Source organism: Chanos chanos, chromosome 9 (assembly GCF_902362185.1).
Source record: "Chanos chanos chromosome 9, fChaCha1.1, whole genome shotgun sequence".
NCBI classification, from domain to species: domain Eukaryota; kingdom Metazoa; phylum Chordata; class Actinopteri; order Gonorynchiformes; family Chanidae; genus Chanos; species Chanos chanos.
Window position 1 is genome coordinate 6,334,170 of NC_044503.1, and position 26,772 is coordinate 6,360,941.

Consider the following 26,772-nt stretch of genomic DNA (forward strand, 5'->3'; position numbering starts at 1 on the left):
CACAGAGCGCGAGCCTGTTTTTACCGCTGTTCAGAAGTTCGTCCTCAGTGCAGGTCAACAGGTGAGATTTTTTTTAAAAACATTGTTTATCGCTTCATTTATTGCTTAATGGTTGGAAGTTGTTCTTTGTCACGCTTTCTGCTCGGTTCCCCTCGTTTAAGGAAAAATCTTTTGGGATATGAAAATTAAAAATGAAAATAAGTGAAAAATTTATGTTCTTCGTCTTTTCCCCCTCTGCAATACCCAGTAGTACAATGTTTACCTAACTAATAATGCAGTCTACACCGATGCCACATGACATTGTTTAAGTACAGTATCTGATTTTAAATTTGATAAGCAAAGCAGAGAATTACCTCAAACCACAAGATTAAACCACAGGAAATCGACAAGCGTCTTTCTGACCTCACAGAGGTATAGTTCGTCTTTACACCGTTACGCCTCTACACATTTAAAAATATGCACTAGACAATAGTGAAGTTTGTTGAATTTCTAAGAAGTTTTTACCTCTCGAACTATTTTTCAGCTGTAAAGGGAACCCTTATTTACTGTCCCTCCTCAATAGCGACAAATGTTTTACTGAAAAAAATGTTGACCGCACAACGAAGAAATCTGTATATATTTTAATGACCATATTCATCGATTCGATGCAGTGTCATTACCTTTAATCACCATCGCGTAACCATCTTTGCTATGACGTACTTCTGTAAAACATCAGCACCGCACAGCGGGGAGCGTGGGCCTGTGCGGTTGAGATAAAACAAAGTTTATCACCCTCGAAGAAGGACACACCCGTCTTTCCAGTTAAATGGGGACGCAGTTTTGAAGAGGAATCTCAAGGCGTGGTATTGGAGTTTTAGGGGAGTAGTTCACCAGGACACGTCACTGAATTCTATACTGACACAGAGATGCGTCTTTGTTCGCATCCGTTTGTTTAAAAAATTCCACACTTAAACACTGAGGCCCATGCGTGTGTGTGTGTGCGTGAGAGAGAGAGAGAGAGAGAGAGAGATCATAATGGTTTTTTTTAAATGTTTCTTGTTCTCTTTACACTCCTGTCTTCCCTTACAGCTGCGAAAACCATGTCTGCCTTTTTGCACCACTGTCCTTTCCTGAAGTCTACTTCTGGACCTTTACTAAGGGGAATGGGCGCATCACTCTTCTCTATGGCTGACCGATGCCCCATCATCGCCCGTCAGATTACCATCAAAGCCTCCCAGACTCAGGCCGCTGATGGTATGCTTAAAGTGTGCCCATATTCATGGTTTAATTGAAGAGCAAGGAACACCAGTTTAAATTCTATAGAGAAACACTGCTAACCTGCAAGCACATAATTTCCATCATTGTAAGACTGGTAAACATAACAGACTGGTAGATACTTCTAAGGAGAGGATAAGAGGTTGTGGTTATAACACGTTATTGTGAATGATTGTGAATTTAATTTTTCATGTTAAAGGGGAATATGTCAAAACATTGATATTCAACTTATATTGTATTGTCATATGTTAATGTCAACTTGGGAGCGTATTCTAAGCCACTTTTGTCCATTTTATGTAGGCCCTTTAACCTTAAAGGAGCCAAAGCGCTCTTTGACTGGATCTGCCGCCCAGGTGCCGTTGTCCATGTCCAAGGGCTGTCCATTTGTGTCCTCCAAGATCGGGATGGTGGAAGCTAGCCCCGAGGTCCAGGAAGATGTCCAGTCGGAAGACAAAGACCTTTTGGGTAATGCAATGAACTGCAATGACCAACAAAGATAAATAACTTGGGTTTTATCGTCTCAGATGTTTGGTCAACCCGTCTGCCCCCCTTCAAAGAAAAAAAACCCCCCACCAAAAAACCCATAAAAACTCAAAACAAGCAACAAACAAACAAACAAACAAACAAACAAACAAACAAGCAAACAATAAAGAAACAGAGGTGCAGTGGTTTTGTGAAAGTGGGTCAGAGAGACTTTAAAACACATCTGATAAGGAGTCAAATGGAAGCTTGCTGCTGCTGAAACGCATATCGTAGAGCTTTTTTAAAAGAAACTCTCCAGCCCTCTCTCTGAAATGCTGTCAGAACAGCTGCTGAGGGAGATAATGAAGTATAACTAAGCCGTGCTTTGAAAGATAAAAAGGAATCATCTGTTCGGCCTTCTTGTGTAAGCTAGTGTGTTAGCATTAGGTCATGCAATTATTGCGAGAATATTCTCAGAAGAATTACATCAGCACCGTAACTCACTAGATTTAAAATACTACCCTGCTCAGTTGTTTCTGTATTTATCATAGTACAAACTAAGAAGTGAATCTTTGAACTATAATGGGCATTATACATTATAATATTTCTTTCTTCCTTTCATTGCCATTCGTTCATTCATTAATTAATTAATTCATAATACCTGCTGTGATTGTATGAAACACTGCCTTGTTTTTCATTTTTGTTGTCATCCTTTCTTTTAATTCAGGGCTGATGAGTTCACTACCACGGGGCCAACAGAACTCTGGTGTGCAGGATCTCATGTCTCCCTCACCAACACATTACCTGAGAGACAATATGGGTGTGTGCAAGCATTTTTTAAAACTTTTTTGATCCTTTTTAATTTTTTTTTCAGTGTGATGGAAAAATATATCCCATCTACACCTTTGATAAGTCTAGATTCTAATGAAGCCCCACGACACAAAATAAAAAAAAGAAAATCTTCTCTAGTTCGATAAATGGTGTGGAATTTAAATAATCACCATAGAACTAAAGCTCCGCTGTTTAAACTCAAGTTTTGGCTGCTCTTTGTTCATTGTCTTAACACTTTAAACTTCCAGAGGGCCCCAGTTTTGACTACGATGACTTCTTCACTCAGAAGATTGTTGAGAAAAAGAAGGACCACACATACCGCATCTTTAAGACAGTCAATCGATACGCAGATGTTTTCCCCTTTGCTGAAGACTACTCAGTTCCCGGACGCCAAATCCCCCAGGTGTCTGTGTGGTGTAGCAATGATTACCTCGGAATGAGTCGTCATCCACGAGTGATTCAGGCCATACGGTTAGTAAAGTTATGAAATATGTTACAATAATAAATTCACCTGACTATCGCTATGCTTTCACTTGATAAGAGAGATTCGGCGCTTCTCAGGGATCTGTAAAAAAACCCCTGAGTTCTCAGTTTAGAGAGAAGAATAATCCAAAGACGGAAAATGAATGTATTTTGGTGCCCATTTTTAAGCACCAAAATATGAAACATGTCATCCGAGTGTAGTTACGTTTAGAGTTATCGTATATTTATGCACTGTTCGTTTGTTTCACTCCCTTAACATACTACTGAATAATGAATTTACTGACCGGTGTAATTTATAATGTCCTCACAGTGAAGCTCTGGAGAAGCATGGAGCCGGAGCAGGTGGCACCAGGAACATCTCCGGCACAAGTAATTATCATGTTTCCCTGGAGAAGGAGCTGGCCCTTCTGCATCAAAAGGATGCAGCTCTAGTCTTCTCATCTTGCTTTGTTGCCAATGACTCTACCCTCTTCACTTTGGCAAAAATGTTGCCAGGTAACCAGTTCAATTCATTTCAGAACCAAGTTAAGCAAACCCTAACCCTAACCCTTTAGAATATAAATGAGCGCATTTCCTAATTAATTTCCTTTGCTTATTTACGATAAATGAACAGACCAATTCTGGGATGCAACCCCCCCCCCCCCCCCCCCCCCCCCCCCCCCCCCCCCCCCCCCCCCCCCCCCCCCCCCCCCCCCCCCCCCCCCCCCCCCCCCCCCCCCCCCCCCCCCCCCCCCCCCCCCCCCCCCCCCCCCCCCCCCCCCCCCCCCCCCCAAGAAAAACAGGTTATAAAAGAAGACATTTTCTTTCTGAACCTGAGCAATCAGCTTTGTAAACATAACTTAAGACCCAGGCATATGGTCTCTTTCTCTATGTCTGAACAGGATGTGAGATCTACTCAGATATGGGGAACCACGCATCCATGATCCAAGGCATCAGGAACAGTGGAGCCAAACGCTTCATTTTCCGACACAACGACGCCAGACACCTTGAAGAGCTGCTGAAACGATCCGACCCCAAAACGCCCAAAATTGTGGCGTTTGAGACCGTGCATTCCATGGATGGTAAGTAATCCATTATACACGGTCTAAGTCTTCTCCTTTTTAAAAAAAAAAAAAAAAATACTCATGTTAAAAACATGAGAGAGAGCAATTATAGTTTTACTGAAATCTTCCCTTTCCAAGAACTGTGAATTGAAGTCTTTCAAGAGTTTTAAATTTAATTTGTGATTTGGTCACCTGGGTGTTTGCGTCTCATTTTTTTGAAAGCAAAGTTGCTCAAACAAAGCAAAAAAAACCAAACCAAAAACCATGCACCGTCTATCTTTTATGTCTCTCAGGAGCGATTTGTCCTCTGGAGGAGCTGTGCGACGTGGCACATCGATACGGAGCGTTGACTTTTGTCGATGAGGTGCATGCAGTCGGCCTGTACGGGGCCCATGGGGCGGGTGTCGGGGAAAGAGACTCTGTAATGCACAAGATTGACATTGTCTCTGGAACACTGGGTGAGTAGGTGTGTGTGTGTTCATGTGTGTGCATGTTCATGTGTGTGCGTGTGTGTCTGCTGAGGTGGGGACAGGGAGTAACGTAACTGGAAGTTGATTCATATCCACTTTAACCATTTCAAAACCCTGTGTGGAAACTCACCATTACGCTTCTATGACGTGTTTCCCTCAGAAAGCAGACAGTTCCCCCTTTCAGCTTCCCTGTGTTTTCCATATTTTGTTCACCATTTCTCTCTTCTGCTTTTAGGTAAGGCGTTTGGCTGCGTCGGAGGTTACATTGCCAGCAGCGCTGCACTGGTCGACATCGTGCGCTCTTACGCCGCCGGCTTCATATTTACCACCTCGCTGCCGCCCATGATCCTGGCCGGGGCTTTGGAGTCTGTCCGTGTCTTGCGTAGCACAGAGGGACAGTCTTTACGCAGGGCCCACCAGAGAAACGTCAAACACATGAGGCAGCTTCTACTGGATGCTGGCCTGCCTGTCATCAGTTGCCCCAGTCATATCATACCCATACGGGTAAGAGAAATAGAAACCTCATGAGGAGTTGTCTCTCTCTCTCTCTCTCTCTCTCTCTCTTGAAAAAATGCTCTGTTTTAGAACAGAGAGTTGAAGAGACAAAACTGCTGTGACTTAATGCGTCAAGCTCTACGCGAGCGCGCGCCGACGCAGTCTTCCCCCGCTTTTGGGTGACTGGCTTTATCATACAGCGCCAAGAATACGTTGAGAACTTGTTTCTTTTTTTTTTTTCATCCTAAACGTTAGGTTGGCAATGCAGAGAAAAATTCCAAAGTGTGTGACATTCTACTCCAGAGACACAACATCTACGTCCAGGCCATAAATTATCCGACCGTTCCCCGCGGCGAGGAGCTGCTGCGTCTCGCTCCCTCTCCGTTCCACAACCCGGTTATGATGGAGTTTTTCGTAGGTGAGTGAGAACACGGTAACACAGGAACGTTTTTGGATCGGAAGAAGAACCATCGAGAACTATGGTTCTTTACTATACATCCGCGTGAGGCCCTCTGTACTGTATACATATTAACTCATATTACTAATAATGTCTGTTTTTTTTTCTGTTCTCAGAGAGGCTTCTGGAAGTGTGGCAAGAGGTGGGGCTCCCACTCAACGACAAAGCCACTGCCTGCTGCACGTTCTGTGACCGCCCGGTCTACTTTGACCTCATGAGCGAGTGGGAGCGGTCTTATTTCGGTAATATGGAGCCCAAGTACATCACTGTTGCTGCGCAGTCAATCTAATTCGGAATGACCAGACGACACAGAACACCCAAATCTTCCAAAATTGCACCAATTCCAAAACATTTCTCTCCGCGAATAAATGATTATGTCATCGGGGAAGATCCATTGACATTGCATAATCTCTCTTTATTTGTTTATTTTTTGGGGGGCTAATTTTTTTTTTTTTTTTTTTTTTGTGCTGTTGTTACATCTGCTTGCTTTAGCCAATGTTGAATTATGCAAAGTGGACTTTTAATGTATGGAGTGGCCACCTGAACACGATAACAAACATTTTATTGTTTTTTTTTTGTTATTTATATTTAAATGTGTGTCCCCTTTGCAAGCTCATAAAGAGAAACCTGCACTTGGGCACTTTTTTTTCATAAATTATTTAAATTAAACATACAATACAATTCTAGATTAAATTATTTATTTTAATGTAATGTTTGATTTTACAACTTCCCATATTTCATGTACTGTAGATATGCAACAGCAAAAGAAAATGATTTACTTCCTAACAACCCACTGTGAATGAAAATCAAATAAAACAGCTGTCCAGCGGACCCTCAATTTGTCATTACTTTTTTCTCTCTTCATCATGACAAACGGCAAACTTGATAAGCTGCAAATTTGATAAGAAAAATAATAAGTGGTTGGATTCAGTATTTAGCTAAACGAGTTGTCCCTTTCATTACTGTTGGGAAAGACAATGCATGTTTGTGCAGCAGCATTTTTCCCCACAGCGTTTAATTTTAGATTTATCGTGGTCATGAGATGAGTGTTTGTTCATTCAGGGCCGTGCTTAATATTTCTGTTGAATGAAGACTTCCGTTGCGTAACAAATACACTTAAAGACTTCCGCTCTGTAACACCGCATAACATTAATGTATGGGAAATATTCACTTTTCACAAATTGAAATTGGTCCTAAAAGAACAAACAGAACATTGGTCTTATTTTTAAACAAACAAAAAAAAAAAATCATGAACACATACAAATGTGTAATAAGAGAAGCTGGAGTTTGGGTTTAAAATTCCCCTGATCCACTCAGACCAGTGCTCCTTCGTTGTCTTCGCCTGGTTTTTCTCAGTTGTCTTCCATGCGTCCAGGTGTCTTCAAGTCTTTTCATTTTAGTGCTCATTTTCTGCAGCATGAACAACGTTAACAGTGAGGAAGTCTGTAAAACATGTAATTAAAGAACTTTCAGAAGCTCATCTTAGTCACGGAAGACTCACTAACCTTCCAAATATAGCAAGCTGTGATTTCCAATTCCAGGTTTCACGACAGGAAACGGATAACAGATTCCCTCTCGATATACCGTCAGCTGACAGGAAAAGACGAAGATTTTTTGAAGTTACGATTTCTGACATCCATCACAGCAGAACGGTCTGTGTGTGCATCACAGATAAAATGCTCTCCCTTACCTGGGGCATTTTGACCTTAATATCAAAGGCCTCTGGAGATGTGGCAACAACGGTCGCTGTCACTTGGCGCGCAGGATTCGCCTCGTGTTTTTGGCGGAAGCCGAGAAGGAATGATATACCGGGAATGTACTCTTCAATACTAAAATGACAGTCCTGAGGTTAGAATGTCATTATATAATCCTTAATCTTACTGAGAATCAGAGCCAAGGCACAGATGACATCACATATGTTATTTTGCACCTGGATGGATATGGGCATTCTTAACAAATGAACGAATGTTAGTTTTGGAAGTTAGCTGAATGAACTGTGCGATGCATTACATGTTAGCTAACCGAATTTTTTTGTGAGATTGACCAGGTAATAAAAAAAAAAAAAATATATATATATATATATATATATATATATATATATATATATATTATGTATATAGATAAAACTGAGATATAGACACCTCTTGCCAAGGTTATTTAAGTACTTTGGAACATTTCCCCAGTTGAGCTTGGCGAAAATGGAGGGATTAGCTGCAGACTCTTCTGTCCTGGAAGCTCTGACAGTTACGTCATAGGACTGGCACTCTGCCCCCCACTTCAAACGCACCTAAAATGTGAACATTTTAATATTAGTCCCACGTCAGTGCAAAAGTGTGTTCAAGAACACCATGCTTTGGTATAAGTTCTTACATTTCAGTGTTTACACATTTCTGGACACTTTGTCATTACATGTTTTCCTCTTTACAGTTGCATGGTTACCTACCTTTTCCTTCTTTCTGCACTATTTGTTTGTTTGTTTGTTTGTTTCTTTGTTTGTTACCTCATGCTGCAGTGAAATGAATGTTCCCTCTACAGTGAATAACATGCTATCCTTTGTAGATATCTGTTGTACTTGTCTTTTGTAGATATTTAAGAGGAAAAACACTGCATTCATTATGACATCTGGCCACGGACGTTATTTCTTAAAATGTCTTATCCCCTATGTGTGTGTGTGTATATATATATATATATATATAACAGATTCATTTTCCAGTTAGTTTTCATTGGATTACTAACTCATGTTGTTTTTCTTCATTCAGTTTTACAATTAAAAATAAATAAAATTCTGCAAATTTCTCCTTTCAAATTTACCATTGCATCCTTCAGAGTCTTATCCAAGTTTGCATCTGTGCACATTTTCCAGTTGGCCTCCTCACCGACCTGAGAGACAACCAGCTCCATCTCGTTTTTCTGGGCAGCTGGGATAAAATACGCGGTGCCCTCATACCCTTCCGGTTTAGCGCCAGTCATAAAAGCCAATGCTTTCATCATGAACATACGATCAGGAGCGGAATTAAAGATCTGAAATGAGAACAGAAAGAAAGCTAGCATGTTTCACATTGTTGCCCTGTTACTCATTTACACAACATCAAATGTCATTTAGAATGAAACAGAAAACTCTGATTGTTCCATACACTGGGGGAGGTAGCAATCCAAACATACGGTCTCAATACAGAAGTGCTCACACTTAAAGAAGCAGATAAATCATAGAAATTGACAGTGATCTACCAGTGTAAGTGACTGTGGTGGATACCTCAGATACAGAGACTACTGGGCTGGTCTCATTTGAGTTAGACAATCCATTTTTGTTTAAAAAGCCCTCTGCCTTCTAAACAAATGAAAGGAAGTGATCAAATGAGGTCGACATACAATGAAATGTGCAAATGATGATACAATTCATTAAAGAAAAGAGGACAAAACGGACATTAACAGTCAATTACTTCTATGGTTTCAATCTCCACTGAAAAGTTTAGCGTTCTTCATAGATTCAAAATTGTTTTTTTAACTAATTATTTCAAGCCACTTCTCATAAGATAGAAATCTTATTTTACCATAGAAACCTTACCTCAAATATCTTTTTTATGATATCCGCCATTTTTTCAAAATTTGGTAAGTGCCTGCGTGTGCCCATGTTGAGCTCAAAGAGGATTCTCTCCACAGGTTTATCAGTCTTTACTTTGGAGAAAAAACAAGAAAGCGAACGTTGAATTAGTCTAAGTTGGTGTATACGTGCACATTCATCAACCCATTAACGTAAGTTAACATGTTGGCGTATATGTGCGTATGTGTTTTAAAGCACGCACCTGGTTCTAAACGATAAGCAAAATGACTGTATCCTAAGAAATAGAATAGAGGATATTCGACAGCGTAATGGACTCTTTTGGCTTCGGCTTCAACGCACATTGCGGTGCCATACAGGTTTGCTACAGCACACATCTTTGATTTTGGATGATATATCTCTAAGCTTCCAACCTGTTTCACAAAAACACACAAAAAAAATGACCCTCAAAAACATATGCAAGTTATGGACTACATTCAACTGCTTTCAGTTAAGTAGTGAATTTAGCTTGTTTGGAAAATTGCAAATTTTGATCAGTTACTTTAGGTTCTGGTATCATTGGAGTCATTTTGTCAGACGCTGGCTCTTCGATATTTCTTGACACGGCATACACATCAAAACTGTAACAGAAATAAAACAACCACAAGTAATTATTTTAATATGCACTTGTGAGATGATCATAAAATCTTTATTATTATAATCTCAGAGTGGGAATACTGCAAAACATACTTGACAGAAAAAAATTCAGTTTTTTGCTTGCAGGGAGGCAGAGCAATTGAATACTTGTTTTCTTTCACATCTGTTTTCAGTGTAAATTTCCATGGAAAACCGATGTTGGTCTTGCTCTTAAACTCAGCCCCGCACTGAAAAAAATTTGTATTTATCCCATGAAAGACAAAATGATCCTTTGTTACTCTGAAAAGGAAAATAATGAAATAATTACTCAAGAGAGATAATGAACCCCCTCCCAGACTGAAGTGTGTAGTGATTTACTAAATAAATATTCTATGTTTGAAGTGCCAGATGTGCTCATATGGACACTTGCAGTACTAACTTGCTGCTTAAAACAATACATTTAAATTACCCAATGTATCCATCTGTCTCCACGGTAACCTCTGAGGTGAGAAGTTCTCGTAGATGTTCCTTCATCGGTGGATTGATGGCAACTTTAGCTGTAACGATAAATAGTTTGAAACAACAACAGCAACAACAACAACAGCAACAATAATAATAATATTCTGCAAGCCAAACAAACATAAACACATAATTAAATAACCATCAATTACCATTATTTGTGATTGCTGTTACTGTGAAGTAATATTTGCTGATTTCGACTGGTAGACCAAGACATGTTGCCTGAATGAACCTGGTTTCAAACACAAATAACGGTTTTGTCCAGTGCCATGCTAGGCCTTTCCCAAGATCTTCAATCATTTTCCAGACAGGGCTTTCTTTTCCAGCTGAAGGACTGAATGCCTGGGGAAATTAAACAGGAGGGTACAGCGACAATTAGATGGAAGTGCCGACTGTGTTTAGACAGGGGCTCTTCGACATGTATGTTGCAATACATGTCACATACATTTTAAAATGTTTGCAGCCGGTATGCAAGCTGTAATCTCCAGTGTAAAACTTTACAGAGTTGGGTTGGGCTTCGCTAATAACAGAATTAGCTGTGTTCTTGGAAACTCATCAGCCCATTACAGCACTTCAGCGACTCCTAGTGTTAATTGGGTACCAGTACAGTTTGTAGGCAAATCCACAAGAAATAGTGTGGACCTCCAAACATGCCACATTCCCATTATGTACTCTGGACTATTTCTCACTCAGTGGCATAGTGCAGGAGGTGTTGGCTGATTAGGTTTACAGGCTGTTTGACATCTTACCTTAATGATACTCTGAAGGACGTCTCTGTTTAAATCTGCATAAAACCATTCTTGTCCAAAAGCCCTTGAATATGCAGATATGAGAGTCTTATCTTTTGGGATTGATTGCAGATATGTAAGCTGTTGATAAATATTCAAAAAGAAATGAATCTGGAGAAACACATTAAGACAATAAAACAGGTTTTTTTTTTATCGATAATTATCTCATGGTTGTACAACCGTTAAGTCTTATCACTTACTATTTTCATGATGGATCTGGCATCAGCACCAGAAATTTCCTTGTCACCAACAACCTGAGTGAACAAGTCTTTGAGTCCCTCTGCTCGGAATCCGACCTGTGTGATCGGGCGAAAGACTGAATCAATATGCCTTTGTGTAAAAAGCTACACAAAATCAAAGGATACTATCAGCATATCATATATCAGTCACCTCAAGAAGTTGCAATATTCTTCCGATAAAATGAAATCTCCCTTTGGTCATGACTGCTGTTGGAATAACTTCTGCAGCATTTCTTAACATGTAGAATTCAGTGGATGTTCCAACCAAAAACTCATCTGAAAATTTATACACGTATGCTTATAATTAGCATATTTTACTCTACATATTGGTGAATTAGAAAAAGCCCCCTACAGAAAGCATAATTAGTGAATGCAAACACTTTCTACTTGAAGCATCATGTTCTACATGCACACGTCCTCTAAAAATGATTAATTCATTCCATCTGCTTTTCGTACTAACATGCTAGGGCTTGACCTATAGCTGCTACTGTATATGACTGTTTTTTATTAAACTGACCTCTGAACCAGTCCATATAAATCGCCTTGCTGTTAAGGAAACCAAGACGACCCAATTTTGGCTCAAGAATCCTCAATGCGAAGTTACAAGCTGTAGACCTTATGTGAAAAAAAAAAAAGATATTGGAACAAAAGTACAAAGTTAATAATGACTTATCAACAGTAAGACACAGGATCACAAAGATATCTCTCCAACACAAACACTCACAGGTAGTGGTTGTCCGGGGTACGAGACTTTGCAAGTCCTTTTACGAATGAGAAAGAGAAACTGGCCACTTGGACATCAGTTTCCCTCAGCAGGAAGGCTGTGACTGTTGATACCAATGCTAGTGACGGTTTAGTCTCCATAAGTATCATAAAGGCCAGTATACGTATTTCAGAAGGTAGGTTCTTTTGCACAAAAAGACTAAGAACAATGTCCTGAACCTATAGAAAAAGAGGGTTTAGAGAAAAAAAAATTAGAAACATATCACTCATAATCCACTATGCTAGTGTGAAGATTTTGGAAAGCCCAAATAGGTGACAAATGACCATAACAAACACTGCTGTCATAGGGAGGGTATGAAATGTGTCATTTAAGATATACACGATATTATTTCAATATGGTCGTCAGGTATACAGCAATAAGACAAAATTCTCAAATCTTGCAAATTAAGAATATTCTAATTATTCGTATTCAATTGCAAGTGTTTCCAAAATACTGTTTTGCGACTGAGTTGCCAATATAGTTTAAAAGCTGTAAACAGTGATGTAGAAACCGCGGCTAAGCTTACTTTGACGGGCTCTCTCTGAGCAATGTGGCGTAGGGACTGAACAGCAGCGCTGTGCACCCTGGTGGGAAGGTTATCAGCTTGAGGAGAGATACCAGGGAGGAACTTAATAATAGTCTTGATACTTGAAGGATGGCCTGCATTTCCAATGGCCTTTAGAGCGATAACCATGTCGTCCATACTGTTTTTGGCAAGCCCGTTTGCAGCCATATCAAGCAGCGGCTATCAAAGATGAACGCGTAATAGGATAAATCCATGCATCTTAACTCCATTTACATTTTACAGCCAACTTCACGTAATTGCAGACATGCTCAAGTAACATACATCTCGTGCATGTTGTCATACATTACCTGTACTGCGGGCACGGGGCATGACTCAACGTAGGCGCACAGTTTGTATACCAAAGAACCATATGCCAAAGCAACAGTGTTCCACAGTATCGGGTGTGACCTGCTGAACGGTATTGTCAGAAACTCCTGAGGAATGAAGTTAATTTGTTGTTAGAGCTGGCAAAGACTTTAAGCAGCACATGAAATTGCACGTATTAAAACAAACGGAGCTCTCTGTGAACGATCTCCCACATGCTATCTCACCTGAGCCATTTCGACTAGCGTGGTGCTAACAGTTAAGTGGTTTATCGCCATCAGTAAAGTCTGACCAGCCTCATTTGGACTCAGAACTCCAGCTCTAAATCTGTTTAAGAGGAATTTAATGACCCGCTCGTCTGTTACTTCAATGATGGAATCCAAAAACCACCTCCTGACGATGAGAAAAGCGAGAGAGGCATGAGACAATTGTGTACAGCGAATGTCAGTCTCGAAACTTTTTCAGATCAACTCAAATCAAACCGATGCAAATACCTGTGCTCATCATTTCCTGCAAGCTGCTTCCAAAGATCTTCCAGATCATTGAGTGTTGTCATACGGAGCAGAAGGCACAGCTCGAGACCGTCTTCAGTTGTTGCGGTGTCAACCTGATAACTGTTGGCTTTAGCCATGCGTTGGATCAATTCTGCAATCTGAGAAGGGTGTGTAGTCGGTAAGGGCAACACAGAGCAATCACACAGTTTTTGTCTTTTATAATAATGTAGTCATCCAGAATCCATCTCTACCTTGGGAACTGGATTGTCGACTTTCCTCAACAGTAGTGGAATTTGCTTCAGCTCCGTCCCAAACTTGTAAACCAAATCCCCCTTGCTCTGCACATGTCCAGTGAAATGGGTTTCAGAGGTGTCCGTTACTCGGATAAGCTCAATGTCTCGTCTGAAAACAAAGTAGAGACGAACTTATATAAAGGGTCTATCCATTATTATTACAATGAAACAGCTTATAATTTAGTGAAATATGATCATTTTTATAACCCATACGTCTTACATTGCACGCATCTTGCTGCTCCCTCCCTTCACATTGAATGGAGAGAAGTATTGGTGTTCCATGGTATAAGCCTTTGTAATCAAGCCTCCATGTTCTGTTGATTTCACTGTGTAGCTGGACTTCATGATAGCAACAGTATTGTCACCTCTCTAGAGGACAAAGATAATTTCCTTCAGCGAGTAGTTTTATTTGAATGCTATTGCTTTATGTTAAAGTGAATGTCTGATTTTTAAAGGGTTGATGAAAATAGGATTTAGGTATATGTTTTCAAATGTCGGTGTACTACTGGCGAAAAGACAAACCTGCTTGCTGATTTTATTTGGCACAGCAAGTGCTATTCCTGTGGTCAAGGCAGCTTTCTCCTTACAGTTATTGATATCCACAACTTGGGTTACCAGTAAGTCCTTGGAGTTTGCAATCTCCTCAATAGCATAGGTGCTTGGGCATACACCATGAACTCCAAGCTGTGTACAAATAGAGGTGAAATAATTTTTTTTTTTTTTTTTAACAAGCTTGGTGCAGATACCTGAAATTTGTGTTCAATGCCAGTATACAGTCCGTTATATTCAAACATTTAAGAATTTTGTTTCGGGTTGCATACCTCCACGATTTCATAAATTCTTTGGCTGGCCTTGATAGTGATTTGCAGAAACCCGAGAATTCCTCTTACGATGTTGACTATTGTGTCAGGGACATCAGCTGGGGCACGAATATCAATTACTTTTCCTTTAACAAACTGAAATATGAAGGGTTTGGTCAGCTCAGCAGCCAACCTTTTGGTGAGAGCAGGAGAAACGTTGAATGTGCTCTTCCCAGGTACACCATTGAACTCCGCAAAGGCCAAATCTGAGATCTTTGGAGAAAACATAATTATCATCAGTTATGGATTTTAAATGTGCCTCTGACAAAAATGTGCTCTGTATTGACCTCGCTTAAAATTTACAGAGAGTAATTTTTAGAATGCAGAAATACAAGAAAATGTTCTTGTTCGTGCAGTAAGTGAATTACGTGCCTGGAGAAGAAACGTTTCTGCCGACATTCCTTTGATTTTAAAGGTACAGGAAATTTTCACTCCGGCCTCAGCCAAATCTGGCATCTCTCGTCCAATATTAATGACTCCTTCATATTTATACTCGTAGGCTTTTTTAGGGCTCAGGGTTGGCTCTGAAATTAATATTGTGAAGATGGTAGAATATAAAAAAATAGCCTTTAAAAACCTTAAAACAGTAACAGCCTTTAAATTGATATGTCACTTTCAAGTGACATATCAATTCAAGGGAAGCACTCAAACAACATATTTTTAACGTAGAAACACAGTCCATATGGTCCTAAATGTGTTCTGAAATGATATAGAATTTATACTATAATGATGAAGTTACTCACCATAAGTGGTGCTCTGGCATGCTTTAAAAAAAAAAAAAAAGATTTTAATCAGCAATTTTGATTCCATTGCTTTTCTCTAGTTCTGTATGTATTGAAAATACATGTTTTTATTTATACTAAACCAACTTCTTCACAACTTTTTTTTTTTTTTTTGGAGTAATATTGTTAACTCAGTTATTTGGTCCTTTTAAACCCAACATTTAAGTCAGGCTTTTGTTTTGAAAAAATGTTCAAATTTCCCTATTCTTTTAAGAATGCTTTTTTTTTTTTTTTTGACAGTGCATTAACTTACCAGCCAAGGCTGCAAGGAGACAGAGCATAAGCCCCTTCATGGTGAGTACTGGAGTGAGACCAGGAGATCAGGCCGTGGCTTTTATATGAGGGCTTTGTACCTGTACGGTGTACCCTGGCCTTATCTGGTTTATTTGGTAGGGTAAGATGACCCAGTACAGAATCCTAAACTGGTGTTTAAGTCTGGCCCTCGAGCAGGGGCGCCACTCGAAATTTTGGACCCTATGACAGAATACAATATTGGGCCCCCCAATAAGAATGATTTCTATAATGGTTTCTATGAGGGCCCCCCTGTCAGTGCTGGGCCCTTGGAATCATCCTAACCCTCCACCCCCTTTACGGCACCACTGCCCTCGAGGACTGGACTCCTGCTGCTTTTGGCCCTCACCACATGATCAAAAGCTGATGTCTAGTTCTGGAACAAGCATGTACATTACTCAGCCAATCAGACATGTAGAGGCCAGTAAAAACAAATTCCAGCAGGATTTATGTATTGTGTATACCCTCTGTAGAGAATAATTCCAACCACAACAGTGCAGGCAATATCACACCACTGCCCAATGAAGCTAACTACTTTTCAAAATTCTGTAATGATTAATTCTTCCATTTTTCTTAAAGCCCTTAGACTTAATATTCTTTAAACACCAGCTCCAGATTTAGAATTGAATCGAGTACTGTTATAGTGGATCCCTTGAGAGAGGGGAATATATTGACATAATATGATGGCGTAGAGGGCAAAGGTGTGAGGGAGATCAACATGACCAATGACAATGTCAGTCAGACCTGGAAAAAGGGCACACTCAGTGAAAAATAAACAGAGAGATGCCAACATGACATTTACCATTATGGAACAGATCATTTTCTGATTTTCATACAAGACTACGAGGAAAAAGGCAAAGTTTCACTTGGTAAGTTTTAAACTTGATAATTTGTCTTGTATTATCTTTAATGACCGCCACCAAACTGACAAGCAGAAAACAAAACCCCAAAGGTTATGCCTTTGTTCAGAGCAGAATTGCATAAGTACAGTTGAAGAGAACAGACAAAAATAATATTTCATCCGTCATTTTTCAGTGGCATGTGAGTGTAATGAATGCTTTCTACAGTTCTGACACTCCTCCAAAAAGAAAAAAAAAAGAAAAGGCAAACAGACACTGTCTGCTGTGTTTAGGCAGTAGCGTTAAGACCAATGAAAACAACAAAGACCTCCCCACAGCACCTCCACTGTTTTGCTGTAGTCAGGCGTATATTTTATGTCTTGAGTTGATGAAACTCCCCATAGTTTGAAAACAATGTGTAGCCAGACTAATTTGTAGATGGTTTATGTGAAGTGAAGCTGTTTTTTTTTTTTTCTTCAACATGTCTGACAACATAGTGAGAAAATAAAATGACCTTGAGCAGAACGGTGTTGTCCAGGGATGTACTTTTATTAACTGGTTTATATTCTCTATGAATAGCGGTCTTAACATATACACTTCTAAACAAAACATTTTCTTAGCATTTTTTTTCCATCTACGTCTGCATTTTTTGGGTAGTTGTTTTTATTAGTTATTCATACTCAGTAAGTCCTACCTATTGCGTTTTTATTGCAGCAAAACATAAAAATGGAAGCAAAAAAAAAAAATAAAAATTTTGAAAAGAGTCACAGTACAAATATATATTCATGATTTTTTTTTTCTATTACAAAAAGCACTAACAGTGAACTCACACAGTAAATAGTTAATTGTTTTCTTGAAAATAAATATTTTAGATATAAAATATGCTGTTTTTGCTAGTTTTTGTAAAGCATGCTTCCATTTTTTGTGTTATTTTTTTGATCATTGTTCACTGAATGAATATTTATTTACAAGGTGTATTTGTATAAAAGATCCCCAGTGGTAGTCAGTGAGTGGAACTATAGTCCTCATCTAAGACACTCAAAACAACAAGGAATGTTCTTGAACAATCTGTAGTACTCCTCTTGGACCTGTCAAAGGGTAGAGAATAGCACAGTTGACGTAAGTGATCAACAGATATGCCACTCAAGTGATTTTCCCCCCTCACTATATCAGATTGCTGCAATAGAATGTGAAGTTGCATTTCTTTCATATTTAGAAATCGCTTACATTTTGGAAGTGATAAAAACAAAGTTTTCAAGTGATTTTTGTGGGGGAGCGGGGGGGGGTGGGGGGGGGGGTTGTTGTTCCATTCTTCCTAACAGACTTACCTTTCTGGACAAAACACAGAGGAAGATAAAGATGAACATTCCTTGGAAGGCGTTAGCGAAAGTGAAGAGATAGGCCGAGAGAGTGGTCTCATTGAGAATGTGGCCCATGCCAAATGTCCAGGTGGCGCCGAGAAGAAACAAAAGGGCAAGGGCTCCCCGTGCACATGACCTGAAAGAAATCAACTTTATTGTGCTTTTTTTTCCCGTTATAATGTCACAGAATCGCATCATCGGAATCACAATCTAATTCTAATCAAAGTTAGGCATGACATGAAGTCCAAGCAAGTTCCCACTTGCTGTATCGAAAACTTTGTGGATGTAACACTAATATACCCAAAAGTAAAATAAGAGAATAGAACAGATATCAGCAGTTTTTACCTGATATTTTCATAGTGACTGATTTCAGGCTTCTTCACTGCTGTGTGGCGATAGACTTTATAGATTATCACCACAAAAGACAGCAAGTTGACCTGAGAAAACAGTACAATAACACAACATTGATTCAGTGGGAGAAATATAAGTGCACGCATGAAGAATTCCGCTCATGAGTCTACCGAATTTGTTACAATACTGTAACTAAATAAATCATGCAGTTAAACGTAAATATATAGTCTCATGAAATAAGCATCAAATATCAATGCGTGGACAATCATCCACATGTAATGCAGTTCTTATGATCTTTCAGATGCTATTTGTGCAAATATCAAGTTTGTATGAGATAAAAGAATAATGGTTATGATTATGGGTTGTGTTAGGGTGAGGGATAGTAGCTAGGTAATTTTTTATGGAACTGATTCGACCTGTTGAACTCTGATGCTCTCCTGCGAGCGTCACTGTTTGGATGTCTTAAATGAGATGAAAATGTCATTTTGTTGGAAGATTTAGCAGATATGAAAATTGCAAGTATTTCCTACCAGAATTATCAGACAAGCAGGTCCAATGAAACTCCAGATGAAATTGTTCTCTGTGCTCAACCAACACCTTTTGAAATATTAAAATGAATTCTGTTATAAAAACTTATATTTAACAGATCTGTTCCTTCATATAGTAGATAATAAAACTGTTGATAGTACTTACGCATTACTGGTACCGTAATACTTGTAGCCAAGAGCTGCAGATATTCCAACAACCACAGCAGGGCTTCCATATCCGAAGATGTAAAAATTACGATGCAGAAAACCTTTGTTGTACATGACACCAACAACAATCAAATACAGGTGAATGCCCTCGATACACATCCAGGCGAAAGCAGCTAAAAAGAAGTAGTGCAGGAGCCCGGCTACGATGGAGCAAAACAGCTAAAAGAGAAAGGTAAAGATTATTCGTCAAAATAACGAGCCGAATCCACAAAAAAACGTATTCAAATCGCTCAAACCCGACAGTGACAATAGTGAACTCTGAATAGCTGAAAAACAAGCAAACATACAAACAAACAAACAAACAAAAATAAAGACTAAAAGATCAGCAGACAACAACAACAACAACAACAACTGCATAGGACTGGACAATAGACAACAGCGCAAAGCTTAGGATCACTCTGCTAACTCGCTCACCTTGTGGTTGTACATATTAATTCCCACCAGAAAGATGAACTCTGCCATGAAGAGACTGCAGCAGAGATTCTTGTGAATAGTGGTTCTGGTGCTCTGGATGTCGCTAAAGAACCAGAATGTGAATATACACATGGACAAACAGATGATGGAAATCACCATGCCCAGCTGAGTGATTCTAGTCAGGACAATGTGGTGAGCCACAAGCTAAAGAAACACACCAAACAAATACACCAAATACAGAGCGTTAGTGTCTCAGACAAACACAGTCAATCGTTAGGTACCCTCATAAACTGTTATGTCATGGTCTGCAATAAATAAGTATATAGTGTGCAAAGTAATTTTTGTGTAGGTATATACTGATATGTGGAGCTTGAATATTATGCATGCCTCTGCAATAGAAATGACATGTAAGACAGCATTACTAACCAATATAGTAGTTGAAATAAGGTGAAATTAATAGTGTACAATTTAACTAAAGATTAAATATAATCAGACGGATATTACATGCTAATTATAAAAAAAAAAGGAGCGAAGTGTTTTTATATTGCAGACTTTTATGAAACCCTCTGTGGTCTTTATGTGAATTAGGCAAACTTACGTTGGCTCGACCAGAAGACATAAGAATGGCAAAATGTGTGAGGTGGCTACAGGTGCATGTGGTGTGAGTGCTGTTCACGTGAGAGCGTTCACATCCTTCCATCGCCCAGTGACCTCTCATACTGTGTTCAGAGTACTCCCAGAATGCACATTTTGTCATGTCTATTTCTGGGTCAATTGCCTTTAGAAATAAGAGGAAACAATATTTTAAAAATCAGGTGACGGAAATGTTTTCTCAGGAATCACAAGGAGATAAGGATTCATAACATTAATGTTATTAACAGAGTTTTCTGTGATGTTTTTTTTTCTGAGGGGGACATTACTTTGTAAACCTATAACAATGACATGCCTGAGTTTGGATGTGCAACCACACTGAACAAAACAGTTTCAGTCTATTGCACAATATGTTCTTTGATGGAGTATGCAAAAATATACATTCACACACAAGCAGAGAAAGAAAGAGAGAGAGAGAGAGAAAAGGGGAGAGAAAAATACTTTGCCACACACACACACACGCACACACACACACACACACACACACACACACTGTACCTCAGTGTGTTTCAGAATAAATGTCACATGATCAAGTGGATAGAGGTTTGGAGGTTTGATGGCAGCTGCTATAACTTGAGAGTTCACTGTAATTTCCCCTGTCGCTGCATAGCGGGAGTAGTCTGTCACCCCGGGGTCAATGCTGGGTTTCAGCAGCTCGCCAAGGCTGTGATAACGCAGGAATACAATGGAGACACTCCCTAATGGAGAATACAGATGGTTATGTACACACTACCCCATTCAGACTGTTTTCAAGAATGAGTATGCTGGCTGAAACACTGCCATTGCACTCTTAATAGATCTATTATTTCCATCAGCAAAACATTTGTTAACATAAAAAACACTGTCAATGTCAACTAAACATGTTAAAAATTTTTCTTTAGAATTTGGTAGATAAGTGCATTTGCTTAAATATTGCGAAAGTACATGCATTTGTAGATTGGTGTTTTGGTAATTGTTTGTGCACATAGATTCAGTGGATTCTAAATTAAATGAAAAAAAGGCAATTCAGTTTGTCACCTTGTAGTTTTAGACACTTACCGTTAGTACTTTCCTCCTTTTTAACCTTTGGAGTCAATGAAATCAAATCTCCCTCCAGTGCAGCAGTGACATTCGATTTCTTTGTTTCATGAGGATCAAATACGTAAAGTTTCATCTCTGCATTCAAAGAGGATAAAAATGTATTGTATCTAACAATCAAGTTTGAGCAGGAAAATGCCATATGTAACATTGGGGAAAAAAAGGGCTGGGGCATGAGACATCTCAGCATTTATACCGTCTCCATCTTAGTAGGTACGAATTTTCATCGAGTTGTCTTAAATACTGAGTTTCCGTAGACACGTGAGACATCAGTATGTACAATATCTATCTCAGTAGGGGCTTACCCACATCCCCTTCTTTCACATCCATTTCAGTGTTGTGTTTGTAGTTTTGGGACAGGACCAAAGTGGCTTTCTCAGCTGTGTGTAAGAGTTTAGTAATGGCCTGCTCCCGCAAATCCTCCCTCATCTTTTTCCACGAAACCAGTTCTTCCTTTTCCACGAGATTGTTTACAGATTTGACCAAATTCTACAACCAAAGTGAGAGAACCCATAAACAACTTTTGGTCCTGGTAATTTATGTATGTATGTATGTATCTGTATATGTGTACAATGAGCCACTGTTAAGGGAGATTAATAGATAACCGTATCTCCATGATTAAGGTAAACATGTAATGCTTTAGTCCATCAAAATATAGACTATAGACAATTAAGGGAACAAGAAGTTCCATTCTGACTGAATTTTACAATAAGTCAGACATTTTGCTTTTTGCATTTAACTTAATGAGACAAGTCACAGAGAGAGTTTTCTGAATGGACTGCTTATAGATCAAATTGGAGTGGTTAGAAAACTGGTCAATTCGGGATCATCATTATTGAATCATTATTTTCTTTTGATATATTTCACATATTTCAACACCCAGCCTCTCAACATTTACATCAATGCTGGTTGGGTGAGAATAAAAAAACCCCCAACAAAACCCAAAAAACCAATTACCACAATAGTTTCATTAATGAAACCCTTTTTGTGAATATCAGATCCATTGCCAAAACTTAGGGATGAAATTGACAGGGCTTCGATGTACGAGATGACTTCGACAGGAGCAAGGTCCCCTGATGTTTGTTCTCTTATCTCTTCCAGCCGCTTGTGTGGATTTGTCAGATTAATGATCTACAAAAACGAGACAAAGATTGAACATTTGAAATCAAACGTGTGGAGGCGTAATCATAGAATTGTGCAGACTCTTACATGAGAACGGAGAGGAGGGAAATCGTAGCCCTCACTGAAGAAATGTGAGCTTCCGTATCATTTTATCATTTTCTGAATCACATCATTGTCTAATATTCTAATCAAAGAGGTAGAGATTTTGTGAGAAAAAGAGAAAGAGGATATCTATGAAGCATTTATTCTTTCAGCTAGCAGATTTCATTTACAAACCCCCCCCCCAAAAAAAAACCAAACAAACAAACATTCCCCCAAAAAAAACAAAAACCAAAACAAACTGCTGATGCATTATAAAAATCTGATATTGTCATAAACCTAATTAAATAACTGCCTTACTCAGTCTAACATACAGTTACTATCTAAGTCATTGGCCACACATTTCTGGAGCTGCATTCAGATTAATTGCCTCGTTTGAGGGCACGCCAGCACAGTAGAGAGCTGCTTCACTCTGGATTTAAACTCACAACTTTCCACTTGCTAAGCTTTTTTTCCCCCCTTTATCGTGTCACTTATACTGCCCTGACATGACATGACACTGATCAGGCCTGTGTTCCTGTTAATAGCAAAATCCGGCTGTTATGCAAGCAACTGCGTGGGTGTTAGCATGTCCTGCTGAAAGCTCATACTGAGAGAACAGTAGTGATGTGACAGTGCGTCCTTTTGAAAGGTCTGTGTCCACATCTGAATGCAAAATGGATTCCTTTCAAGTACTGTATATTCCTCTGGAACCATCTCCCAGGGAACAGAATTATAAAAAGGAGAAACCCTCAGTGGCCTTTGCTGATTAATTTATTACTTTTAAAGTAGTTGTTGGTTTGCAATTACATTGTTTTAAATTTGGCATCTACCCAAACCAATGTACTGATAAGCAAATCAAAAAAATGCACCAAGAAAGCAATCAGCAGAAAGGGTGTCACGCTACATTAGTCTGCATGTTTTAACCCTGACAGATATGACGTTAGCGAACCACCAGAGAGCACCATCCACTTACTTAAGCTGATAACACAACTCCCACACTTTCCTGCTTTTGGCCTCTCTGTCCCGAGGGGATAGTTCTTTGGGAGAGGCTGCAATGGCCATGGTGAGAGGGAGTTACAACACTTAAAGTGCCAAAAACAAAAGGTGACTTACTGTGAGGAATTTTCCAGCAGCCTTTACGGTTAAGGTTAGCCCTCATCACACTTTAAAGGACCATTTTAGTTCTCTGTAATTATATATGGTACCACAGACCAGTAGATGCACAGGATATATCTCTAAAATACAGTTTGATTCCCCCTGTTTGCATGTTTAGTGCCTTAGCTTTTGTCTAGGACTTGGGCTATTTCCAAAATTCACTGCTCCTGTGTGTCTACACGGGACCCTGCTTTGCAGAACCTTTGCAGAACCTTTGAAAGGTCAGCTAACAATGTTGAACGTTCTTACGATCTTGATAGCAGCTGAGGTCCATGAATAGGGGGAAAAAAAAAAAGTTGTGTTTACATAACATTCCCCAAAAGGTGAATTTGAAAAATTTACAAAGCTCAAGATAGGTCTTAAAAGATATTTCTGCTTTCATTTTTATGCATGGGAAAAGTCTTTGACCTGTCACAAATGTCAAAAACAGTCAGTCAGATTCATTCACTGGTTTATCTTGATTGGCAAATCTAGTAATGCCACTCTTTCAGATTTATTACATATGTATGACTTGAAAGCTGCTATGTATGAGGGGAAAACCCAGTTAGAAGGAGCACAGGTTTGCTTCTTTTCTTTCTTTCTCTCTTTCTTTTTTTTTTTTTTTTCCTCTTACACGCTCCGTGACTGTAGAGACATTCACAGCAGGAATGGTGAATTCTCTTCGACCATTTTGTATCTGGATAAATTTACATATTTTAAACTTTAACACGAGCGCACTAGATCCAAACAGTTCCTTTAAACTTTTCTGTTTTTCAAATTCACAAACAAGTTCAAACTACATATATCCATGTCATCGAGTGCCCCCCCCCTCCCTCTGCTTTCACTAAAAGATGTTTTTACATTATTCATTGTGGAGAAGTGCTACTGCGCCTACAGCTGAGAATCTTCTTTCACCTCTAGTTTTATCTTTATCATTATCTTGTCAATGTAAAATAGTCCCAGACCATGGTGAGAATGGTTAGTCAGGAGGTAAAAAACTCACATGTCTGAGTGTAGAATTCATTGTGTGTACAATACACTCTTTGCTGAAATGGCAGTCTTTCTTTGGGTTCTCTGAAACAAACAAACAAAAAAAAAAGAACACCTGTCATTTATATGTCAAGCAGTTTCACTGAAGTGATTTCGCTGTGTCACAACACCTACGTAGCGATACTCCGCTCGTGAATTATATTCTTTCTTCTTTCCAGAGTAAAGGGGGAAAAAGATTCTGGAAGAAGAATCTTACAAATTGTAGCTCACATGAAAACAGAAAAGAAGAGACTCACAAGGATGTGTATTAAAACACACTCACCCAGGCATCTTATTCCACTTTTGGGCTGGAATTGTTTGACTCCTGATGTTGTTATATAGTCTCTTTGGCAAGTGCAGTGAAAAGACCCGTTGGTATTCACACAAATGGAGAATGGCCCACAATTCACATTTTCACATTCATCAATATCTGTAATTCACAGATGAGACAATTCATTATTGTCATTATCAAAAGACAGTATCACTGAAACATACAATCCGTTAATCATTTCAGTCCATTTATAACACGATTAAATACTTCAAACGTGATGTGATGATTATCAAATTATTGCATACTTCATGTTTTTTTTTTGTATTAATAATACAGAAAAATATCTAATGGGGTAATACCTGTGCATTTGGTTCCGTCATTGGTTTGAAATTGTTTTTGGCCTGTGGATCTGTATCCGGACAAACAGGTGCAGTAGTAACTCCCCTCTGTGTTTGTGCAGTTGGCGTGTTCATCGCAGATTTTAGTGATATTTTGGCATTCATTATCATCTGTAATAAGGACAGTTTTGAAAACGTGTTTTGAATTATAGAGATGATTGAACAGAGATTTGAGAACATTGATCTGGAAATGGAGTGATTCTACCATGTCACAACTTAAATCAGTATGATTGCAGTAATGTGTATTAATTTAATCCTAATATTTAAACGATTTAAAGTTTGCATTTTAAAGTGAAATACTTTAATGATGTTTGGAATGTGATTACAATCAATCACTGAATCAGCGACCAATTATAATTTTTTATTTTTTTTTTGCACGAGATCTAATATCTTTAAAGAAATAAAGTTTCTTGTCAACCTGTGACACTTATCTTATACATGTAATTATCTTCCAAATTCGCTTTAAATTTTTAAAAGTTTATAGTCATCAACATTTGATCATCACAATGTCTTAGTGTGACTCCAACGCTCAAGATCTTTTGGATACAGCCCTTCTCATTTAGTATTTTCTAATAATCCTTTCATCAGCTGAAAGTAGTTTCATCACATTTTACTCTTATTTATGAATGAAGCCCCTGCACTTTCCTTACCCGTTGCTCTTACCTGTGCAGTAAGTTCGACCATCACCGGTAAAGCCATGTTTACAGTGGCAGAGGTGCTTGCCTTTTATCTCTTCGCATGTTGCATTTTGATGGCATGATTGGCAGATGTCAGAAAACTTGCATTGATGCAACACACTCGACAGCCAGGCTTGTAGAAAAATGGAGAAAAAAAAGTATTACAAGTATTTTTTTTTGTAATGTAAACCAAACTGTGTAGTATGATGATGATGATGATGATAGTCTTCCATATGAATTACTATAGACGTATTAATAGACTCGCAGAAAGTTTAATCTCCTCATATGAATTATATCCGTTCGAAATCCACTAAACGATTCCTCCCTGTGGTCTATCAACTAATTCATAAACAATTCAAAAGTACAAAATAACCAACGCCAATCATTTGTGTGAACAAGCAAACTGTCTTGCGTGAGATCATAATCTCAAAATACTGACGATGACGATAATTCGTCTCGGAGCGAAAGCAGAAATTCATTTAATGCTGAATTTATCAAATACCGCTTTCTCAATATTTAACACACCTTCACGATAAGTGTAGGAACATGTTTACATACCTGCTAAAAGTACAAGTTTCATCGGTGACTTGAGTATAGACTCCATACTTCAGAAGGGGACTGGATGACTTTTACCAGAACTGCAGGGGCTGGTGACGTACTTCATTTCCCCTCATCAGGTTTCCTGTTTCTCTAAACCTGGCCCTTCCTGTCCTCCTACAAAATCACAAACACCAACACTGCCTGACCTTAGAGAGACCCGCTTCTCAGTCTGATGAATCTGCACCATACTGTGGCAAACATGACATTCCTGTCTTTTTGAGAGGAAATACATTGCTTGAAATTTCTAAAATTGTGTAACGCGTATTTTTGTTTTGCATGGTTTTTAATCCAACACAATGATGTGAAGACATTGTGTGTGTGTGTGTGCGTGTGCGTGTGTGTGTGTGTGTGTGTGTGTGTCTGTTTAGTTGAAAGGTTCAAGTTAAACCCTGTTATCATACACGAAGCTCCATGAACACAAAGCA

The 26,772-nt window shown here is 39.0% G+C and overlaps 3 protein-coding genes across 3 annotated transcripts; 1 reads left to right on the forward strand and 2 right to left on the reverse strand.

The window, feature by feature from the left end:
• alas2 (aminolevulinate, delta-, synthase 2) lies at nt 1-5,945 on the forward strand. The gene is made up of 11 exons (XM_030784581.1): nt 1-61; nt 1,069-1,233; nt 1,555-1,719; nt 2,444-2,536; nt 2,796-3,018; nt 3,341-3,525; nt 3,912-4,091; nt 4,367-4,531; nt 4,779-5,047; nt 5,294-5,456; nt 5,612-5,945. The coding sequence occupies exons 2-11, from the start codon at nt 1,080-1,082 to the stop codon at nt 5,782-5,784; spliced, it is 1,770 nt and encodes a 589-aa protein (XP_030640441.1). The 5' UTR covers nt 1-61; nt 1,069-1,079; the 3' UTR covers nt 5,785-5,945.
• Nucleotides 5,946-6,846: 901 nt separating this feature from the next.
• vtg3 (vitellogenin 3, phosvitinless) lies at nt 6,847-15,589 on the reverse strand. Its single transcript, XM_030784341.1, is given in 28 exon segments — nt 6,847-6,905; nt 7,001-7,085; nt 7,186-7,324; nt 7,637-7,782; nt 8,307-8,539; nt 8,630-8,681; nt 9,061-9,170; nt 9,299-9,467; nt 9,536-9,674; nt 9,784-9,969; nt 10,139-10,226; nt 10,341-10,530; nt 10,938-11,057; nt 11,177-11,272; nt 11,367-11,491; nt 11,733-11,830; nt 11,940-12,157; nt 12,505-12,723; nt 12,852-12,977; nt 13,095-13,260; nt 13,362-13,519; nt 13,613-13,763; nt 13,875-14,023; nt 14,177-14,338; nt 14,476-14,727; nt 14,887-15,038; nt 15,258-15,278; nt 15,550-15,589. Coding segments are annotated over 28 exon segments (3,804 nt in total). The 3' UTR covers nt 6,847-6,891.
• Nucleotides 15,590-17,014: 1,425 nt separating this feature from the next.
• adgrl4 (adhesion G protein-coupled receptor L4) lies at nt 17,015-26,352 on the reverse strand. Its single transcript, XM_030784114.1, has 16 exons — nt 26,306-26,352; nt 25,734-25,880; nt 25,032-25,181; nt 24,685-24,831; nt 24,376-24,446; nt 21,993-22,166; nt 21,341-21,524; nt 20,997-21,113; nt 20,457-20,656; nt 19,906-20,085; nt 19,308-19,511; nt 18,832-19,052; nt 18,669-18,735; nt 18,133-18,224; nt 17,755-17,923; nt 17,015-17,514 (listed from the first exon to the last, which is right to left on the reverse strand). The coding sequence occupies exons 1-16, from the start codon at nt 26,349-26,351 to the stop codon at nt 17,452-17,454; spliced, it is 2,232 nt and encodes a 743-aa protein (XP_030639974.1). The 5' UTR covers nt 26,352; the 3' UTR covers nt 17,015-17,451.
• Between the last annotated feature and the right edge of the window lie 420 nt (nt 26,353-26,772).